Source organism: Antedon mediterranea, chromosome 5 (assembly GCF_964355755.1).
Source record: "Antedon mediterranea chromosome 5, ecAntMedi1.1, whole genome shotgun sequence".
In the NCBI taxonomy this organism is placed as follows: Eukaryota; Metazoa; Echinodermata; class Crinoidea; order Comatulida; family Antedonidae; genus Antedon; species Antedon mediterranea.
The window spans coordinates 24904607-24927201 of NC_092674.1; the positions used below are offsets into that span (position 1 = coordinate 24904607).

Consider the following 22595-nt stretch of genomic DNA (forward strand, 5'->3'; position numbering starts at 1 on the left):
TTTTCAGTGTTTTAATAATATTAAAAAACAACGTTTATATAATAATAATAACCCAGCGGGAGTTTTCGCTTTGATTGGCTGTGCTCAAATTTGAGTTAGTATTTACCGACAGACTGACCGAACAACCGACCGACATAGTGAGCTGTTAGAATCGCGGCGTTTGCACGCGACTAAAAAATAGATTCAACCTCAATCAAGAATAGGTATGGCACGCCATGTGTGACGAAATGTTTTCTTTTTACGAATCACTTATTTAACAACCTAATCAGTTATTTAATATATTTAACCATTTCTGCATAAAAAAACTTCATTTTATTCGTCACGTGTCTGCGTCCGTCTAAAATAACAAGTACGCAGCGGGTGTGCAGTAATTGAAATGTCACAATATTTTGACGCGTTTCAAGTGTCATATCATATTTAATATTCCGGAGTGTCTCATTCTGTAGAGGGCCGGAAACTTAATTCATTTGGTATAATACTTCACAAGTTTACCACCTCAAAAAATCTAATTTTGACAAAGAAAAATGGTAGAATTCTAGAGAGAAGTTAACTGATAACATAGTTAACGAATATATTTGCAACACATCTTGTTTTGACAATTAAAATCCTGTGTAATCTCGGAAACGAGAAGAGGCATTAATCTCACTATCTCTTCTTCACTCTTCCCTGGTGGAATCTTGATTGATAAATTGATAAACTGGAGCAACACAGTCCTTGCACCTGAATAATTTTACTGTGTGGTTGTTGCATTCCCCGATGATTTTTATTATTAATGACAGAAATCAGTCTGCAACAAAAAGATTATATTAAATGCCTAGAGGGGCAATTGCTGAGAGGCCATTGGGTCTCACACTAGCCTTAGACAAGGCATGGTGTTTCTCACAGTCAGGATCCAACAGCACCATTGCCGAGGGGGAAGTTGCGGCAATCATCTAAACTGTTACAGTCTCAGATGAGGGTGGTTGGGCCTAGAGCGCCTCACAAATTGGAAGCTAACGATACGTTTAAGAAACTGTCGATTTACAAGGCAAACACAGTACGTAACTGAAAGTCAGTCGCAATACTTTGCAGATTTTCCTATAGAAACAAAATAAAAACACTATATACAGATACCTTTAAAATGTATGTACATTTTTGCAAAAAGCATAGTTTTCTGCAGTTACTGTATTTAGTTGTGGTACTATTTCTTTGTGTGGATTCCATGGGTTTGAAAGGAAAACCAGGATGTGCAAGGTATTACTACGCAGAAAAAGTTTCACATCCAAAGAAAAACTGTCACCCAAAGGTAAGAATTTCTTTTTATTGAAAGTTCACGTGCAGATTAGGAAGACATTGCAATCATCGAAAAGTAAACAAATAATATTATTAATTATTATCATTATGAAATTTCCATTTTATTTAATTGTTTACTTTCTTCTTTAATAAATACATACACTTTAGGATAAATTCGAGAAAGTAAAAAAGAGAGAAGGCAGAAGAAAAAAAAAGAGAAAAAGCTTGTGATTAGCAAATTAAAAAATTTAGCAAAAAATCAGCAAAACAAAAAGCAGCAAAACGGGTTACTGTATCATATACCGTTAATTATTATTAAATACATTTTAACATTTAAAATTGAAATGTGCATATTTTGTGAGAAAAGCTTGCATGAAAATCCCATATTCAAGGAAATGTAACTAGATTGTGAAATTTGTGAAATTATTCACTGAAAATACAATAATTAATTTTTCATTTTTTTGTTAATCAATGCAAACAAGGCCATATAGTTGGCTGCAGTCGCGTGCTCAGGTTAGTGTTTACCGACCGACCGACCAACCAACCGACCGACATAGTGAGCTGTAGTGACTAAAAAATGTTTTTATAAAGTTTGAAAAGGCAATGTTAAATCGTTATTATTATCAATATTATCCCATACATAATATCAGCTTTTTATCAGTTTCTAATCCCGATTAGCTCACTATGTCGGCCGGTGGTCGGTAAACACTAAATGTCAGTAAACACTAACTCAAATTCATATTTTTTCGTTATTTTGACAGTGGATATTAATACTTGGAGGCAAATATAAATGTTTTAAAAATATTAAAACATTTTTTAACATTTTCAGTAATTTCGGTCGGTTGGTCGGTCGGAAAACACTAATGTCGTTAAACGCTAACTCAAATTCATATTTTGTTGTTATTTTGACAGTGGATATTAATACTTGGCCTGGAGGCAAAGTATAAATGTTTTTAACATTTTCAGAAATTTCGGTCGGTCTGTCGGTCAGTAAACACTAACTCAAATTTGTGCACGCGACTGCAGCCCTGGTTTTTCATCGGAATCCAAATTATGTTTGTTGTTGGTCGAATAATTACAAAAGGAAATACATAAAATAGAATACTGTAGGCTACTGAATTTTGTTTTGAGAATACTTTTTTGTAATTATTTCATTTTGTATTGAATATTAAATCAAACAAACAAAAAATAACTTTAAAAAAAAATGTATTTTTGAACTGTATTTTGATTTTTAATGTTATGACATTTCATGTTATGGTGACTCTGTTGCTTTTGGGGTCCCAGGACATGATGTCGAATAAATGAAATGAAACGAAAAGATGTTTTAATGTTTCACGTTTTCTTCAAGCATTCTTTTGTTTTGTAGGCTACAATAACTAGTTATGTATGTTAATGATTTTGTGAATGGAAATAAAGAAAGTAAAGCAAGAAGGCATTATGGCTTACAGTACACATTGTATAGTATGCTATCTAATTTCTCTACCAATAACTTTTTGCAAACAATTTTCATAAATTGATATTGATATTTTTAGCGGTACCGTTATTACCGTAGGTAATTGGACCAGGTGGCGGTACCGCTGTGCCCCGTTGTATCATCTGCACCTTTAGATTAAAGGTAACATAGGAGACCAGGTGATTCATTTAAAAATGACAATTTGTTCCCCGGATATTGGAATTTGAATGAGCTACTGTAACAAAAATGTGATAACTGCCCAACTTACTTGGCAACATGAGTACTTAGATTTCATACGTGTATCTTATAGATGAATCTATATTAAATAACCGGTTTGTGTGGGAATATTCCTGTATCTCTTTAGAGGTCATCAGTGTATGGTACGATACCAGCTCACTTGGCGTATGATTTTATATATTTTTTAATATAGGAAATTGAGATCGCAGGAGTTTATAAATACAATTTTTTCTTTCTGAATTATTGAAGAAGCTTATATTATTAGCTCAACATTTTCGAATTTGAATTTTTTTTTTCACCATTTTGACACTCATTTAAAATGTTTGTAGTACTTATTTTAATTCAATCTATTTAATTTTTGTTTTAGACTGGTATGCATGAAAAAATAGTAATTAATTTTAATTATTGATAGGAATATAGGATTAAAAATCTAAGTGTTCTTATAGTCGTTCGTTATCGTCATAAAAGGGCCTTAGGTCAACAAGTTTAAAGGTCTGTCTACATTGTTATTTTCATATAATTCTCTTCGCCGTCTTTCATTCGTTGACTATTATTGTTATTTCATTTCGTCAAACCGCGTATCAAAATGTATCTTAATTATTGAATTCTACTATTAATTAGTTTTACCGCTTATTCGACCCGAGTGCGAAGGCCGGTGTACTTAGCATTCGTGCTCAACTTTAAACATGGCTAATTAGTACTGTAGGTCCGCAATTAGCAAGCAGTAATTTCAACTTGATGACAGCGTGAGTTACTAACGAGTTAACGATTACATTTTCTTAGGAACTTGTTAAGCTGGGCGTTACCAGAGGCATAAGGTTTGCAAGATCAATTACAAGCCGCTGTTATGATAGCGAGAAGTTGGCTTGTCAAGAAAACATTTGTCACTTTGCTACGCTGACATTATACAAATGATTACTCGTTTGATGTCGCGATAAAAATCACAATCATTATTATGCCATTGGCTAATAGTACTTCCGATATTGTAACAGTAATAATAATATAATTTCCTAAATTGACATACCGAACAGTTATTTATTGTGTCCGCCTGGAGAATTTATTTTTAAATTGTACATTTTTTTGTTCAGAACATTTGTCTAAAATATTTGTGTTTTATTCTACCGTAATATATGAAATGAGTTCTTTAAAATGAGAAACTGAACTCAACATTTTTCGCATTAAAATTAGAGCCGAAAAATGGATGATAAAGTTACGTTCCACCCTGATGTTCTTAATACCTAGGCCTAAACAACAAAAAATAATAAAGTTCATCCGATAGGCCTATGGATATGTCTATCATACAGATGCAGAGTACAAGGCAGACCGATAATACGCCTACATTCATTTCGCGTCATCTCGGATATGAGGCACTTCGAAAAAGAAAAGTGCCCTTCTCCACTTATAACCGTTCTATAATTAATTGTAGTTGTTGATTGTATTTTGCAGATGGTGTTATTGACTCGCTGCAACGGATACTGCGCCAAATCGTCATCGGCGGAACCCGTCATCAGTTTTCGTAGCGTTGTTCGTCATCCGTTTAAATATAACTGTCAAAGTTGTCAGGACCTAACCTCGTCCATGAGAGCAATACGCCTACAGTGCGCCAACAACGAACGAGTTTACGCCACCTATCGGTACATACTAGAATGTTCATGTAAATCATGTCGAATCGATAGGCGCAGTAAGTCATAATTGCGCCGAGAAAAACTAAGAATAACTGAGCAACTGAAAGAAGAGAAGGGCTACGATTTCGGAACCAGCGTCTCATTTCAGAATACGGTTAAATCCGATGACGATTTATATTAGATCTACAGCGTCCACGGTTTCATAATACAGGCCTACGTTAAAAATAGCCTACTCGGTAACTTAGGCCTACACGGACAGAAGGAGCTGAGAAATGACATATTCCATGTTTACTTAGGCCTTATAAGTTAACGAAAATAAGTTTTTCAGAACAGATTCAGATTTGAATAATCTATATATTTGGCCTACTCCAATAGGTTTAAGTTCTGTTACGTTAGGAATATATATTTGTGACGTTATGGTATCGACACATAAGCATCGTCTATAGCAAAGAAAGCTGTTTTTCTTTCGATCGGTTAAAATGCCTGCAGATATTATGAGTAAAAATTGAGGACAATATTGTTTTAGCCTTTATATCTTGTGAAATTAATTCAGCACACCTGGCATTTATTGCCTAACGGACACCTGTGATTCACGGTCATTTACATCTGTAAATTTTGCAAATACTTACTATTTTAAAGAAATTACGCCAGGCATCTAAATTACATCTACTTATTTTGTATAATCCTTTCGCCAGACTATATATTCTTAAAAACAAATTTATCCGCATTTATTGCTTTTACAATTTGTTTTTATTTAAGGATAGCTTCAGGTTTAACATTTCTATTGGTTTTTTAAAAAGTAAATATAAGACTTTCTTACAACATTCATAGTAGCCAATCGAGTGTCATGTGAAAAGTGATGCTTCAGGACTTTTCCGTAATGTTATAAGATAGGAATTTTACTGATTTTCAACCACTTGCAATCATCACATGGGTATTTGTAATATAGTATTTCCTATATTGATGATTGTTCTTTCTTTATTCATGTCCTTTTTTAAAAGAAAATGTCACAAATGTACATATATGAGTCAATTTAGTTAATTTCCTATCTTGTAACACTAGAAAAGTCATGTAGAAAATGGACCTTATTTCATGATGTTAGTGGGGTTATTGTTGCATGCTATAAAGGTTTACATTTCATAATGTTAAACCTGGATCTACCACCCTTTAAAACTAAAACTGTATCAAGTGTTCTGAATGGTTCTTATTCTTGTACCTGTTATACTTATGTATTCCATTCTGCAAATGGCGGGATCTCCGCTACTTAAAGATGCATTGTCCCCCTAAAAAAATAATAATAAATTAATTAAATATATAAAATATACCGTTAATTGTTTTTAATGTTAAAGCACAGAACTCATATTATAGAGGTTCAGCTCTTGTTACCTGTGCAAAATATTTGATAAAGAAGTATAGTTCTTAATGTGGTTAGTTTGTGTATAGGCCTATATAGTTATTCTTGTATACATTTTTGCACCATAATACAATCTATTATTATCTTTAAAACAAAATGAGTTTTAGAAAAAGAACAGTGCCGATAATTCGATTGACTCGGAGATAATTACCACATTATATCATTTTCTATGGGGGAGCTGTATCGACGTGGTTACAAGCTATGTTGGGTTAATTTAATTGGATAGTTCCACAAAATGTGGCTTGGCTTTCCATTAAGAACTGTATTTTAGTGTATATTACTGTATGTTATTTTTATTGTACATTCCTAGTGTTTTAATGTAAATAATGTTGAAATAAACTCTGGAATAATGAAATAATGCAATATTATGTTTCTCAGGTCTATTCTTAAAATTCGAACTCACGCGGATTGGAAATGACACTGGGTATCAAGGAGATGGACATTTCGCTATATAATTCAATAAAGGTATACTATAATATACAGAATGACTTATCTTAAGATGTTTGGGTTTCTAGTCTAAAACTGTAAATCGTACATACAAATGTAAGATACATCATTTAAATCACTATTTATATGTGAAGGTTCTTCGGAAGATTTTGTAACGACTTAATGGTGAACAATTAATCACGACATAATCAGCTAAATGTATTACCTTAAAACCCACAGTGAACATAGACTACACATCCTGTCTCCATATCTATTCTAGTTTATTATTATGCATTACGTCATTTATTAATAATTAATCATGCATAACGGATTGTAACTAGTGCCATCACACTGCAAAGAGTCTATTGTATGCTTGCAATTTAGCTTTATAGTATAACAATCATTGATATGTTCGGCCAAATCATGATACTGTATTACATTGCTGCAATTAGTCTATTGAATTACATAGCATGGTGGTTGGCATCCCCTCAGTATGCTCTAATAACCACTAAAGCATAACAATGTATGTGGCACGGCTGCGGTGTACTGTCAAAACAATACACAAGTACGGCACTTTCTGGTACAGTGAAGAGTGCAGCTAGTCATAGGATATTTATAGTTTTTCTAAAGTACCTCACAACAACAACAACAACAAGACAAATACTTCACTACAAAAACTAATGTCACAACTACTTTACGCGTAATATTTTAATATGAATCAACAGTATTTCCCTTATATATGTCTGTGTATAATATGTGTATTATTTTTTAATTAGGAACAAGGATGTTACTAACTACACTATCACAACAACAGAAAGCAAACACTAACCATACGAAGCTTGGAACTATATTTGGGTTTTCCCCTGTAAATTTTGTTAACGACCACAATACAATAGTACCACTAGTCAGCATTTATACGGTCTATTTAGGCCTAACCTATGTTCTGTAACCTAAACTATTTTATTGAATATATCAGCTTAGAATTATTATAGTGACGTTGAACATCTTTAGGAAGGCTCTGATTATTACATTTTCAATTAATATACTTATACAGTTTTAACGACAGCATAAATTGGTCACTGATTAGAAGATGTTCTTAAATAGAGGGATGTGGGTATTGTGTTATAAGGTTTAACAAATACTAGAAAGTAAACAAAAAATATCAACATAATATAGCAACAGTTTTAAAGTTAGAAACGTGGAACTGATCATTCTGCCAGCATAAATTTAACCTCTGATTAACGTACTTAATTAGAGGAGTGAGTATTTGCGTTATATAGATTATTATCAATAAAATATCAGTTAAAGTAAACAAAAAATAAGTACTATTTATAATAAAGTACGTTCTAGCTGGAAAAAAGATTCCATTGTGCACTTTGACCTCAATCTTAATTCAATGGCATGCATATATTTTTCCAGATATTTTGGAAATCCCATCAATTACTAACAATACGTCAAGGGATTACTCGAACTTTGTTCTAACCCCGATTGTCTGGAGTAAAACACCAGAAATAACTCCTTGAAGAAAATAAAAAGACACGATATTCGATTTAACCTGAACTGGAAAGATCAAATTACTAAATTGTGGTTCTCAAATTGGAAAATCCAGTTACAATTGATTTCCAGTAAATAACACTAACATAATCATAAATTGTTGAGAAAATCGAACACATATACAGTACTTTATAACAATAAAAATTTTCCTGAGACGAACTGAACCGCGATAAATAACATTATTTTTAATAGGCCTACAAAAATCTAGGATGAGCTTGTAAGATTGCTTATTTTCGAGAAAATACATTTTATCTAAAAATCTAAACGTTTTAAAAAATCGTGCAAAAAATATAGAAACGTGGTTTCTGGTTCGATAGGTAGCCTACTAATAGTTGTTAAGCTTCTAAATAAAAAAAATGAGACGAGGAACTTGAGTTTTATAAGTTATATCTTCAAGATGAACAACACAGATCGTTACTCTAAAGCTTGGTTCCGTTCCCACTAGCGACGCAACGTATGGAATTGCCCTTCTAGTAAATGTGTTTTCCTCCGCCTGCGTGAAAGCAAACCTGCGATGTTTGCAGCAATATTTCGTCGTCGGTTCCCACTTGTGATTACACAAATACAGCACTTTGCGTCAATACGTCGTAGCGTTGCGCTACGTTGCGTCGCTAGTAGGAACTACGTATTAAGTTTGGCTTTGACGCAACGCAAGGAAGGACGTACGCAACGATATGGACAATTATATCAAGAAATGTCGCATGTGATTGGTCAACTTACGTGTACGCCATTGCGTCGTGTCCAACAAGTAGGAGCCAAGTTTAACGTAATGAAGAAAGTCAAACGTAATGCAATGGCGGATCAAGAATTTTGAAATAGGAGAGAGTGGGGGGGGGGGGGGGGGGGGGGGGGGGGGGGGGTGGTATGGATTGGCAGGGCTTATAAATGACAAAATTAAATGCTTAAACTAGCGTCCTATTTTTGCACTGTAATCTGCCAAATTTAGGAGGGTCAGGCCGGGCGTGTACGCTATTTCATTGCATTCAATGGGATCTAAGCTTAACAACCTTTTTTCCTTCCTTATAGCATTACGGATGCATACACTATTTCTTCCCGTCTATTTACAGGAACTAATTCAGAAGTATAACCCAGGTCGCGAATAAAAGACTATTTGGTGATAAATTTTCTCTCATTGGACCTAAGTTATGGAATAATTTACCTATTTATGTACGTATAGCTCCAAGCGTACAATTTTTTAAGAAATTGTTAAAAAGTAAGGAATAATTTAGATTTGTCCTTGTACACTGCTCTAATTGTTGTCCTTTGCTTTGATCTTTTTTTGGAAAAGCTCTGTATATATCCATAAATTATAGTATAGTATACGCTATAAATATTAACTGAAAGCGATAACCAAACCTTATGACTGAAAGTAGATTCAACCCAATTATTCCGATTTCGGTTCGGAAGAACTAACTTTCGTTTAAATGACTAAACAAATATAAGGGGACAATTCAGTATCAATGGAATTCGTCTAGGGGGAAATAAACATTAACTTAAACGTACGTAGTTACGTGGGGGCGTATCCATGTTTGTACAACTATTATATTTACGCCTACATTAAGCCCACGCCTTGTTCATTTTCTTTTCTTTATGTCGTGGGAGAACATTTACAGTACATAAATGAAGGTAATATATTTTTTTCAGGCGGAAATCATTAAAAGAAAACTGGGCCTGAAGCTTGGTTCCTATTTGGATGCAACGCAAGAAAATTGTAAGCAGAAAGTGAGTTGAGCAATCACAAGCGACTGTTTGGATGCTCTAAGGCGTCTTGATTGGTCAAAATAATTACTTGCCATGCGCATTATACGTTTTTACGTTGCGTCCAAGTGGGAACCAAGCTTAGGATGCATTGGCGTACTGTATTTACATTATATCATGTGTTAACAGTAACAAATAAGTCAGTGTTTACTTTTTCATGTAGGCCTGAAATGAAATGCTCGTAACTGAATTTGAGTTTGTCAAACGTGTTTTAAAATAATATAATAACTATCTTCATTGTTTTCTACTCTTATTCTCTCCACTCTTTATTCGCCAGCCTGTTGCCTCATTTGTTTTTATTTCTTTTATTCAAGTCCAATCAGGCAGCGATTGTCTGCTTTTTATTCTTAGTTTTCTCGAAATACCCTTAGTAGTGTTGCCCGAAATATAATGATTGATTCTGGCTATTTTACTTTAAGTTTTGATTTAGCTTTTGCTTAGGCCTATTTAATTTTGTATCTCCATTGAGATGCAACCACTGATACCCACAGCATTGTCAGTTTTCCAGTGCTTATTTTATTTGTATCTCCATTGACATCCAACCATTGATAACCACATTGTATTTGCGGATAGAATAAGTCTACATGAGCATCCATGTTTAATACATTTTATTTACGTGTATTTGTGCCTCGATCAGAGGCTGAAGAGATTAGATTAGAGAAGAGATTAGAGAACTATGTATTACTGCTTTGCTGTATAAATGATTAAAATTAAAGAGATTTGTCAAGTTATATTTTGACTAACCGGAAAAACCAGTTATTTGTTTGATATCTATGGAACGCATTTCTTAGGATATATTGATTTAACCTCATAAAAATAACAATAATTACTCAACATTAATTATTATTCCGATGTTATATAAAGATATAAAGGATTTTCCGTCTGATTCACAGTGTATTGTGTAATTATATAAAGCGGCAAATAATGATAGCACACAATAGACATTGTATATGAATTATGATTAATTTCCGGTAGCGTGCCATATTTAATTCCGAACCTCGTAGGGCGCGGTACAGTATAATACTATCAGGCTCACTGTTTGGAGATACAGTATCATCACTTGCATCTAGGCCTCTAGTTCGCCATCATGGTTGTTAAAGATACCGATAAGAACAACGGCGCATCATCTTTAAAACGTCTAACTCTGTTGTTTACGTTAGCGTACGGAGGCATCCTCCTTTTGGGATGTGTCTCGTTGTATTTGTTTTATTCTGTTCACCAACTGAAGGAGGACAACGATTTATTGATAAGCGCACTTGATAACGATGTAAGTACATTTAGTTATGCATGTTCAGGAAATTTATTTATAGGTCCATGCCATAATCATAGACCTAATTTATAGGTCCATGATCATGTAATTTGAAAAGTAATTTATAGGCATGTGCGCTATTATACAATGACATTAATCTGTTTTTATGTATTATATTTATAACCTACAGAATGGTGAAAGTAACTACAGAGCGATAGTACGAAACAGACGTAACCCGAGTAAGTATCTTATGTATTGTTATATAATTATAACCCGTTGAGTAATAATTAGTAATTAAATATAATCAAAATATATTTCTTTACGCTAACGTAAATTGCGCTCTTGATACAATGTGTGACCCCTGATACTATGAAAGCACTTTGTTCCTACTGAGATGCAACGAAAGGATTTAAAGGCATTCGGATTGTCGCTTGTGATGGTTTCGTTGTTGCGTTGTGTGGAAACAGACCTTTAGTATCAAGTACATTAGAATGTACGTCATAATAGGGAAAAACATATTACCATTACGTCATAATATGGGAAAACATCTGACCATTACGTCATAATAGGGGAAAACATCTGACCATAATCAATTTATTATTGTTTCGAATATTACTAAATAAATCAATAGATTTATAATCAATATTGCACAAATCACTTGCAATACGGAGTAATACTAAGGTAATGACACAAGATGTCAAGATTATTTTTAGAACAAACATTAGTCACATGTGTCATGGCTAAATAGATTTGTGATGCAATCAATAATTTCAAATAATTTTCTAAACAAATTTATTTATGTAGCACCACTTTTGAAATTAAATATATGTTGTTTGATTAATTTTTATTTTCGGTCGGTAAATGTAGTTTTGTATTGCAATGTGCTCATAATTTATATAAGCAATAATAATTTTAAATTGGGTGGTATATGTTGTTGCAGTTGAAATGCGTGTCCTTAAAGTTTGAAAACTATTTGCGGGGGTTGATGGTGATAGGCCTACAGCTGATGAATAGCTGATTTATTAATGCATGTAGACGGAGTGTAGAAATTAGAATCGTATTTTGTTATTCACATGACTTATATTTATCTTTACAGGTTCAAACTATCAGGTAAGGCTTTTAAAATTATTCTATACGGTATAACCGTAAAGTAGGTCTAGTGCATGACGTCGACAGACTGTACATGCGCTAAGTTTCCAGCAGCATACGTGAACCATGGATGTTAAGCTATGTCTATACTGTCGAACTAGTTTGTGATGTACCCAAATATGGTAGTGATATGCCCAAATATGGTAGTGATATGACATCATCATGTCCATAAATAGGCATATCACTTTTTTTTTGTCACATAAACGTTGATAGTGGTAGATAGAGTATTAGGTTAGGAAAGGATTTTTAGACTGACGCCCAAAACCAATGTTTGCACAAATGTGACTTTTTGCACATTCCACGGCTCAACATCCTGACAACATGCAAACAATGAAAGCAATGTTTAAATTTACATTGTTGTTAGGGGATAATGATAACGTACGGTTAATGACGTCAACACCGTCTGTCCCACTCGTTTGACCAGTTGGCGTATTGGTACTATAGCGTTGGAGGGCCATTTATGTTTCCTAACTCCAACCCACCCCCCTCCCCCTGCTTCTGCGTAACGCATCTGGTTTTACGGTAAGGTATCTTATCCAGTTATGTGTAATTATCCTTTCACTCATTGTAGTTTTAATATTTAGAATTTTTCGGTACCCTGAAACTAAAATTCATTACAGTTTCTGTCCTGTTTCCGTTTTTTTTATGGGCTGCTTCGCTTTTTTTGGAATTTTTTCCCTCTTATTTTAATCATATTTACTGTTAATTTTATTTATTATGACATCATAAGAGAAATAAATTTTACTTTGATTGATTGAATGAATGATTATCGATTTACCGTATTAGCAGATAGAAGATTTGAACTACTCAGGCCTAATTGTAGCCTAGTGTGTTTTCTCCCCTTTGTTTTGAAAGAATATGTGGGTTTTGTGGTGTATTAAGACAATTCGTTTTCTTTTTCATTTCCTATTGAAAATATTGTCTTAAGTCTAGCCTTTTGTTTACATACCAAAGGAAATATAAAGACATAGTAGGCTGTATTGATAATTACATATGGTTAGATCATCGAGACATCTCAAGTATTCATTCATCCGCCCTCATAATATGCTGTTTAAGAATATAAAATTTAAAAAACAGCGAATACTGAATAGCAAATGAAAAGTTTTACGGCATCGCAATTTGAAAGACAGACACCGAAAAGCCGCAACGCTAGTGCTAAACAATGGCAATGGTTTTGTGAAAGATAAAAACGGGAAAAGTCTTCAATGTATTGCTTTGTTAGGCCTCTACCTCTATGGTTAGGCATTGTCTCCCAAGCACCTTGAATCCGCCCCTACAATAAATTGATATGCCTCTATAAAGCAGGATTTCCTCAGCTTGAATGTATTGGAAAATAATAAAGATAGACCATGGTTGGGTAAACTGACTTGAAAAAGGCCTACGTCAGCAACAATGTACTTGGACTTTAATAATCGTCGCGTATCCGACTATAACCATTACGACGTACGTATTCGCTGTTATTTACGTCGACATAGGCCTACTCTTACCCGGCAATACCCGGTGGCTTTATCTATCCTACTTAACTTACCATGATGTTTTTGAATGCAAGAGTATTTCCATTGAGGATCCAGCTGGCATATTACGCAATAAGTAAAGGTTCGTAATCCAAAAAACTTTAGTACGTTCAAACAACAAATCCAAAATAGTGAAGGTTAAATGTGAGGTAAATTAAACTCACAATAGTATAGAAAGCAGACAAAATAGTGAGTTAATGTTTTCAACTGATACATGCTAATTTCTGGATTGCTATCGAATACTTTTTGCACTCACATCTTTCGCTTTTCAAACCGTCTACCGTTTAAACTTGTAAAAATTCTTGACGTCCGTTAATCAGCTGTTCGTTGCGATTACGTCATTAATGAATTTGAATATAATAATGTGTCCAGTTAGCGTGTTTGTCAATAAAGTAGTAACCTTTGTGACATTATTTAGTAGTTATAGTAATAATAATAATCCTAACATAGAAACTTACCTAACTATATTAATATGATGGTGCTGTTGAAGATGTTGATGATGACGATGTTGAAGATGATGGTGCTGATGAAGATGATGATGGTGATGATGATGATGATGATGCTGATGATGAAAGTGATGTTGATAATGATGATGTCGGTGATGGTGATGGTAATGATGATGATGTTAGTGATGTTGTTGATGATGATGATGGTGATGATGATGGTCATGTTGATTGTGAGATGAAGAGGATTATTTAGATGTTGATTCGATTATTTTGATGATGATGATGATAATGATGATGTTGATTCGATTATGATGATGATGATGATGATGATGATGTTAGTATACTTGTTTATGTTAACATTTTTTTTATTATATAAAAAAGAACCTTACCAAAAACTAAATCTATATTGCAGACGAGTAGACGGCACTCAATAATGGTCGGTTCCTCGGCACACATGGTCGGTCACATAGAAGCAAGACTATCCCGCGGTAGGTATTTAGAAAATACGAATCGAGAATGTTTAAGCATGTTTGTTATAAGGTTATACAAAAACAATTACACTTTCCACTGTGTGACCTTTTTGAATCACCATCACCAATAGCTCTCTGGTCATTTCGGGTCTACGTGAGAAATTGATACCTCCCATATCTGAAGTTATTTCTGATTGGTCAGAAGTATGTTATGACACGTACGAATACCCGGATGCTCGGGATTTGACTGGGGATTAGAGATCGTTCCATTTAACACGTCGTCGCAGATAAACTACTTAATAATACCATTATTTTCTTTGTAAGGGTTTCTTCTTGTACTGTATTTAATATGTATCACTCTGTAGACCTACTTAATTGACCACCATTTTGCTTTATGAATGTTTGTATAAAACAACACGTTGTATACACATGACCTTCACCGATCATACGCTAATTATATTTATATTAAATGAGAGATGTATATTGTGCTATTGTTTACCACAAGTCTTTAGTTCCAGTATAGTTATGACACGCCATACGTGTCAAAACGTCTTATTTATTTTTTCCGAACATTATAGTTTAATCACCGTCAAGATACCAACTCTGTTTGGATAAATGTGTAAGAAAATGGGACACTGTATGTAAAATCAATGATTTGCCATTCATTTTCAGGACAATGGCTGACTTGGTGCTTTAGGAAAACATACAGCAAGCCGACTAACGCAACAAATTGCGTTTCGACACTGAGTCACAGTGATTTTGTAGTTGCCGACGATAAGCGGACAATCACCATACCAAAATCTGGTTATTATTTTACGTACGCTCAACTACTAACAACGGCAAAATCAAGTGCGACTAAGGGTTTTCAGATAGCAGCTATACCAGGAGGACGAATATCTGAAGCCTATCCGGTCTTGTCCGGTTACCAAACACAATATCCGTAATTATCTATTTATACTTTTATATATATAAACCATAACATGCGGATAGCCGAGTGTATTTTTACCGTATACCAAGTGTTTAATTTAATATTATCTGAATAATATAATAATTATTATTATGTTTGCGTTTAAATTTACACAATAGGTTGTATAAGGATCATTCACCAACAGAAAGTAAAGAATCTTCATACGTTGGGGGCGCTATTTTCTTTTGTCAAGGGGACCTGATTGGAGTTCGTGCAAATCCGAACAATAACGAAGACATCACTCTGGATTCGTCTGAAGAAGGATCGTCTTACTTCGGAGCTCTCATTTTAAAAGAGATTCCTGCTCACCTAAATTATCGATATTGTGTTAAAACCTACAAATCATAATTGTTTAAACTAGATGATGTGAGTGTCTGTCTACAATAACCTAACCTGGGCACAATATTAAACAACACGGTCTACGGACATAATTAACAGTGTCTATATAAATATGCTATTATTAAAATATATTTACGGCATATCAAGGTGCTAAAAGCTTTCGCTCAATTTCAATATTCTCAAGAACTTTTTGACTGAATTGACTATACATAACTAATAATGATATCAAGTCGTATCAAGTTCTTTTGTAATCATAGGTCCTAATCATAATGCTAACATTACATACAGTATTATTATAAGCTACCGCTTGTTGTTGGACCTTTGTTGATTGTCATTCCATTCTGTTTTAAGTAAAACACATTTACCAATCCACCTGTACCACCAATGAACAATGGGTACCCAGCTCGCTACGTATTTATACCGTTATGCATTACGTCATTATCTAAATAAATCACTCATAACGAAAAGTAACAACGCCATCACAGTACAGTACACATTAAATATGTTGGTTTTATTCATTGTATTTTTATTATATATGTCTCTAGAGCTTAATAGATATTTTTGTTTTATGGTTAATCTATCATGCATATGTCTAAAATCTTTATGGAGCGATATTAAATTGCGCGTGTCTATTGATTAATACACGTTTTGATATTCTCGTAACTACGGTACTATGTCTAAAGGCAATACATCACGGACTGATTTATATCCAGCGATGGTAAAAATTTGGTCCATTACAAACAAAGTCCAACACGTAAATATTAATTGAACCTCCCTCTAATTTCTTTTACTACAGTAAATTTTATCTATATTACACAATTATTATTATACATAGTTGCAGGTGCAAAAAAATGAAACAACTTACCAATTGAATTATTCACGAACAATTACTTATTTTAAGAGAACTCATTTCTTTTTTAAACTAAAACTTTTATTTCAATTCTTGTATCTCAGACAGGACAATCCTGAATAAATGTTGTTTAAATAAATACCTTTTTAAAATAACACGTCGATGGGGTTTGAACCCTTGTGTTCAAGATTAGGAAGCTAAGCACCTACTATTCAGCCAGCCTCATCACAGCCGGCTCGTTCGACGTTTCATGCAGAAAACATGAATGATTCATTTTTTTTAGTATATATTATGCATTATTCATGATTTCTTCTGCCTAATAGTAATACCATTTCACATCTGCAAAACTTGTAACCAGGTTTGCATTGTGTCAATACCAAGTCGGGAGATCAAACCTTGTTACAATTTGTTAAAAGTTGTATTAATAATTTATGCAGATGTGAAAGGAGAATACAAATTTCGCGCCCATCTCATCGAAATTAGGTGATGGTGTTGTCTCTAGACATCCTCCGAGAGTAGGGTGAATCGAAAATCGGGTAGACATTCATTCACTTACTTACTATTCTTCATATTCTTACAGAAGAAATACGCAGAAACATCTTAGAAACATTATCCGGAGTCAATCCATTTGTAAAAACCAGCAAATTCCAAATGCGTTACTAAATCAGACGACCAGTAGATATTGCAATTCTGGTCGATCACAGTGTATTTGAAATAAATACAATGACTTTGGCTCAAACATTGATGGGCGCAACGTATTCGAGAAGATTGCCTTGACGTAGTGATGATGTGGTTCGAATCATCAGACGACCATTCAGATTCTGGGGAAGTTTCTCCTGATTGGAAAATTCCATCGGTAGAGCACTTGTGTATCTCTGAAAGTACATTACAAAAGCAACAGACCAATTAAGCTAATGGTTTGGGAAAATTATAAATAATAATTTTAATTATAATAAAATGGCAATAAAGCGCTTATATTACACGTATGGAACACAGTTCCATCAATGAAAATAATATTTTCATACATACAATACAACAACTGAATATGCATCGTTTAGCTTTATGTAAAATTATATAGATTTTTCGCAATCCTGGAATTCTACGTCATAGTATACAGCAGCTAAATCTTACTTGTTTCATCTTTGTAGGCCTTCATTTCGGCTTCATTGAGTACCCTGTCAAATAGCTGAAGTCTTGAGAAACCCATTGATTTTTCAGCATCAACTTCAACTTCACCCGATATATCGCCGGGGTAAATAATAACTTTACCAAAGTTGATCGTAACAGACGAGAAAGACGTGTTAGCGGTGCGGACGATCTCTCCATCTCTCCAGATACTCATTTCACCGGCATCCCCGTCGAATGTTAAACCAAGAAACGTCCACGTAGAAAGCTTCAAAGTATTGACTCTCATCATTTCACCATTACGACGAATAACTACTTCACACATGTGGAGAACATTATCGATAATAGAGACCCGTATGTTAAACGCCGTGCCGCTTGACTCACCCATTTGAAAGATAGCTCCCTGAGTGGCGTTTGCAAACAAGTACGCAAACACTGTCAGTGACATTTTAGTAACTTGTCTCCATTCAGATGTTGATGATACTAGTACTCTTTCTGATGATCCACTAAACTCAAAGGCGCCATCGAGGACACCGTTATGGTCGGTAAAGTAGCGGTAGTTATCCGTGTCGTAAGCATGTGTAAGGATGTCTTTTATTCCGCATAGACTGTTTAGTGGCCAGAAAGTCACAGGGAGCAAATCTTCAGAAACCGACTCTGCAATAAATTTAAATTACCATATATAAAATAACTATAAAGTTAGATATTGAAGATGTATTTTCTCCTAAAAAACATAACAAATGGAGATTATTAATAAAATCAGATTTTGAATATGCCATTAAATTAAGTTATTCACTTCCGCAGAAAAAAAACGAAAACAAAAAAAATGTTTTCAATTTTCACAAAACCCATTGACTTTAAGTCGATTTGACTTTTTTGCTTTAAATCACAGTTTTTTTAGGTGAATAATTTTTGTTCCGATCCAATTTCATTCAAAGTGAGTATCTATTATGGAACATACAACAAAATATGGACAATATCTTTAACCATTTCATGTTATAAGGAAAGTACGACAGTTCTATGATGATTTAGGAGATTTTCCACAAAGACTTTAAAAATCAAATCTCTGGAGTTCTATACAATCAAAATGCTGGTAGTATGTGCAAATTTCGGAGTATTTACTAGGCGACGTGAAAAAGGTATGAAACATTTTGTTTAGGTTATCAATAAAAGTAAAAGTTTTAATGAAAAGATTTAAAGTAATTGAAATTAGTCCCCAACAAGATAGTGGAGAGCCATCTTATACTATAAAAAAACAATAACTCCTCATTTCAGAAGTAGTTCAAACGTCTAAATAAGATTATTTTCCTTCATTCATCATACACATTCATAAACATACATAAATAAGCAACATAGTGCAAAGAAAAAAAAATAAATATACTAAAAATCATCAACATTATTAAAACTTACGGATATCATCGCTTTCCCCGTAAATTCGAATTTCGCAGACAGAAAATGCATTGTTGACACTAAGCGTAACGTACCGTCCTTCAGCTGGTGAATCACACGTAAAATCGATAATAGGACTTTCCATCACCATTTCTATATCTGCTGGATCACCACACAAAGTTTTATCCACCCTTATCGTAGAGCCATCTAACTGTAGCGCTATTCTTTTTTTTTCTATAATTATAAAAAATAATCTATAAAATCCCTATGGTGGTGCATGAAAATATACAAAACATGTCTAGAACATGCCGAAAATCAGGGAGATAACATAAGATAACTTCATGTGAGGCCTAATGTTTGGTCCCCACAACAGACTCAACACAAGGATGTAAGCGGAACGCAAACTATTTGACCAATCACAAGCGATGGATTCGAACTATCGCTTTTTATCGGTCAACTCTATACGTCTACGTCTTGCGTTGCGTTTCTTGCGGAAACAAAGCATTAGAAAGTAGGGCTGCCGTATCACACACAGAGGGTTACGTATGGCACAGGGATGGTAGAAAAATGAGATCCCTGTAAATGTATCTTCCTTATCGTTCGGCGTGAATCGTGAATCATTTCTGATATAAATCTTACGTAAGCTCATAGCGTTGATTACAGTTACCATAGTAACATTATATGTATCTCCAAGATCTACCGTTATCGATTCGCTAACACCACGGTCTGTTGGTTAGAGAACATCAATTATTATTGTAATTACAAAAACTTTATTATTAACATGCATTTATCTATCTATTCATTTAAATTTAAAGATATTGTTTGTACATTTGAGAAGGGGTGTGAACAGTGGCGTAACGCAGAGCCTGCCATAGGAATCCCTAATGACCCTTCAACGCCGGAGGCCTCGGGTATTTTTAGCCTTTTCGACATACTGTTTTTTCCTCTGGACACTGCTCAAGGGCCACATCTGGGGCCGCTGGGTTTAGCCAGTGAGCGCTCATAGCCGTTACGCGTAATCCCACGACCTTCATATATCATTAGCCTGGCATTCGACGCCTCTCTGACGAACGAGCTAAATTGCACTGACGGCTATGGCTCATTCAAACAACTTTTCGAGAGAGTTAACTTACCATCTGTAGTAAAGCATTCAGTGTTCCATGTGGCAACCGTGTCCATTCCATCCGTTATTGTTGCCACATCACTGGCATAAATTTCGGACGAAGATGAAGCTTTTGCGGATTTACGAAGAGAAAGATATGCTGAAAATACGTAAAGAAATAAATAGTTATGGTAGTAGTACTTAGGCCCATGAAGGAATTCGTCCGTTATAAGCTTAAGCAAAAGTTTATTAGGCCAATGCCAAAGAGTATTATTCGAGAGAATAGCATGTCTTGAGCCGCGGCGCTTTTAACGATTGTGGGGTATATAGGCTTGATTTTCAGTTGTGGCACGTTACAATTGTTGTCATCATATACCGCAATCGTTTGCCGCAATACGATCTTCACTTTTCTACCTTTTTAAATGTTTTCTATATTCAACAAACACATTATTGAATTCAATTGAATCTTACCGGAATCTGCATCTTCTACTAAGATGTTAATCAAGATCTGAAAATAAAACATACTACTAATTCTATCTTTTTGTTTAGAAGCGTATAATATGGTGGTAGGCTTTAGCACGGACCAATAACGATCGGGATACGTTTTCCGCTTTGTCGTCTAGAGACACGTTACTGAAGGGAAGACTGTTTATAGTTTCACTAGAAAGGTATCGACATAAAAATATCTAACAGCAAAAAAAAAAAACATACAAGTACTGTACAGAAATTCAAGATGAATTATCAGATAAAACAAAATATGTAGGCCTTTGGCAACACACCAGTAGGCCTACTACTATCAATTACCTTTATGATGATAATCAACAAATGACGCATTTCACTCCTGTAATTTCACAGTAAGCCCTAGGTTTAGCAAAATGTTCAGCAAAATCAGAGAAAGTTAAAGAACATGACAGATAGCTTGGTACTTGGTGCATTGATCCTTTGCAGTGCTCAAATTTGGTGGGATTGGGTGCAGGTGAAGCATCAGAGCCAAAATGTGCAACAACTGTACTGTATGAATACTGTCGTGATGTGATCTTACTATTTGTATTCAAACTGTAGTGTCTGTCAATGGCAATAAGTAGCAGGCCTAATAACATGGTCGAAATTGCATTCTTTACTTAGAGGTAAATTCAATGTCTAATCTGTTACGATGAAAGCGATATCCAAACAAGGCATTGTTACTGTATATCACGTTTAAATTGTATCTATTATTATTTCGACCTTAGTTGATGATTTAATTTCACTTATTTTGAATAAATGTTTACGTGATAACGTATAACCATTTACGTGCTGCTGAGAAAGGATATGAACAAGCATGGTAACATAATAGAAAGGTTCATCCTCGCTCGCTGTCATAATTAACAACCTTCCAACTGATTCACACTGCGAAGGACAGAAGATGTTCCATTCCGTTTTTCTATTGTTTACGGAGAAGCAATTAGTCCTATACAAAGCACAGCAATTTATCAGCAGTTGATCAAATAAAAACTAGAAGGGCACTCACTCAGAGAGCGCAAACCTTCGCCAATGCCTCATATCAATAAACACGTAATAATAAGGCTTTACAATGAAAATAATATAATAAAAATAATTTCTGCTGGTTACGCTTTTCTGCACAGCATTGTTTGTGATCGATTGAAGATGTCTTCCGTTTCGTGAACAAGGCGTATATCCCTATGGCAAAACTGTACATTGCTGTGGTCAGCTTGATATTTGACCTAGGCATATGAACATTAAAAGACGTGTTCCCATACATGTATGAAATCATCCTTTAAACTCTTATGGAAATCGGGAAAAACGTTTGTGTCCTTTTTTTGGAGTCAAGGAGAACAACATTCAATTTCAGGTACTGTTTATAAGTACGGCGCGCTAACTGACTGAGCCACTGGGGAACACATTTGAGAAACAAACATTAATTTGTTGTCCATTTGATGGAGCCAACGAGAACAAAATTCAGTTTACCCAGGAGAGGATCGAACTCTCGACCTCCGCATTACCAAACCAGTAGGGACGAAGCCAGGTACTGTTTATAAGGACGGCGCGCTAACCGACTGAGCCACTGGTGAACACGTTTGAGAAACACAAATTAAGTTGTTGTCTTTATGGAGCCAACGAGAACAAAATTCAGTTTCCCCAGGAGAGGATCGAACTCTCGACCTCCGCATTACCAAACCAGTAAGGATGAAGTCAAGTACTGTTTATAAGTACGGCGCGCTAACCGACTGAGCCACTGGGGAACACATTTAAGAAACA

General features: G+C 34.6%; 1 protein-coding gene, 1 long non-coding RNA gene and 1 other non-coding gene across 3 annotated transcripts; 1 reads left to right on the top strand and 2 right to left on the bottom strand.

Moving 5' to 3' along the window:
- Positions 1–371: 371 nt before the first annotated feature.
- Positions 372–13754, bottom strand: LOC140050033 (uncharacterized). The gene is made up of 3 exons (XR_011845349.1): positions 13666–13754; positions 5804–5870; positions 372–787 (listed from the first exon to the last, which is right to left on the bottom strand). It is a non-coding gene; the product is annotated as an uncharacterized lncRNA (long non-coding RNA).
- On the top strand, positions 10747–16387 carry LOC140050032 (uncharacterized). The gene is made up of 6 exons (XM_072095037.1): positions 10747–11006; positions 11179–11227; positions 12085–12098; positions 14510–14585; positions 15240–15507; positions 15654–16387. The coding sequence occupies exons 1-6, from the start codon at positions 10827–10829 to the stop codon at positions 15880–15882; spliced, it is 816 nt and encodes a 271-aa protein (XP_071951138.1). The 5' UTR covers positions 10747–10826; the 3' UTR covers positions 15883–16387.
- A 6084-nt stretch (positions 16388–22471) lies between these two features.
- Positions 22472–22579, bottom strand: Trnai-uau (transfer RNA isoleucine (anticodon UAU)). The gene is made up of 2 exons: positions 22542–22579; positions 22472–22507 (listed from the first exon to the last, which is right to left on the bottom strand). It is a non-coding gene; the product is annotated as a tRNA-Ile (tRNA).
- Positions 22580–22595: the final 16 nt, after the last annotated feature.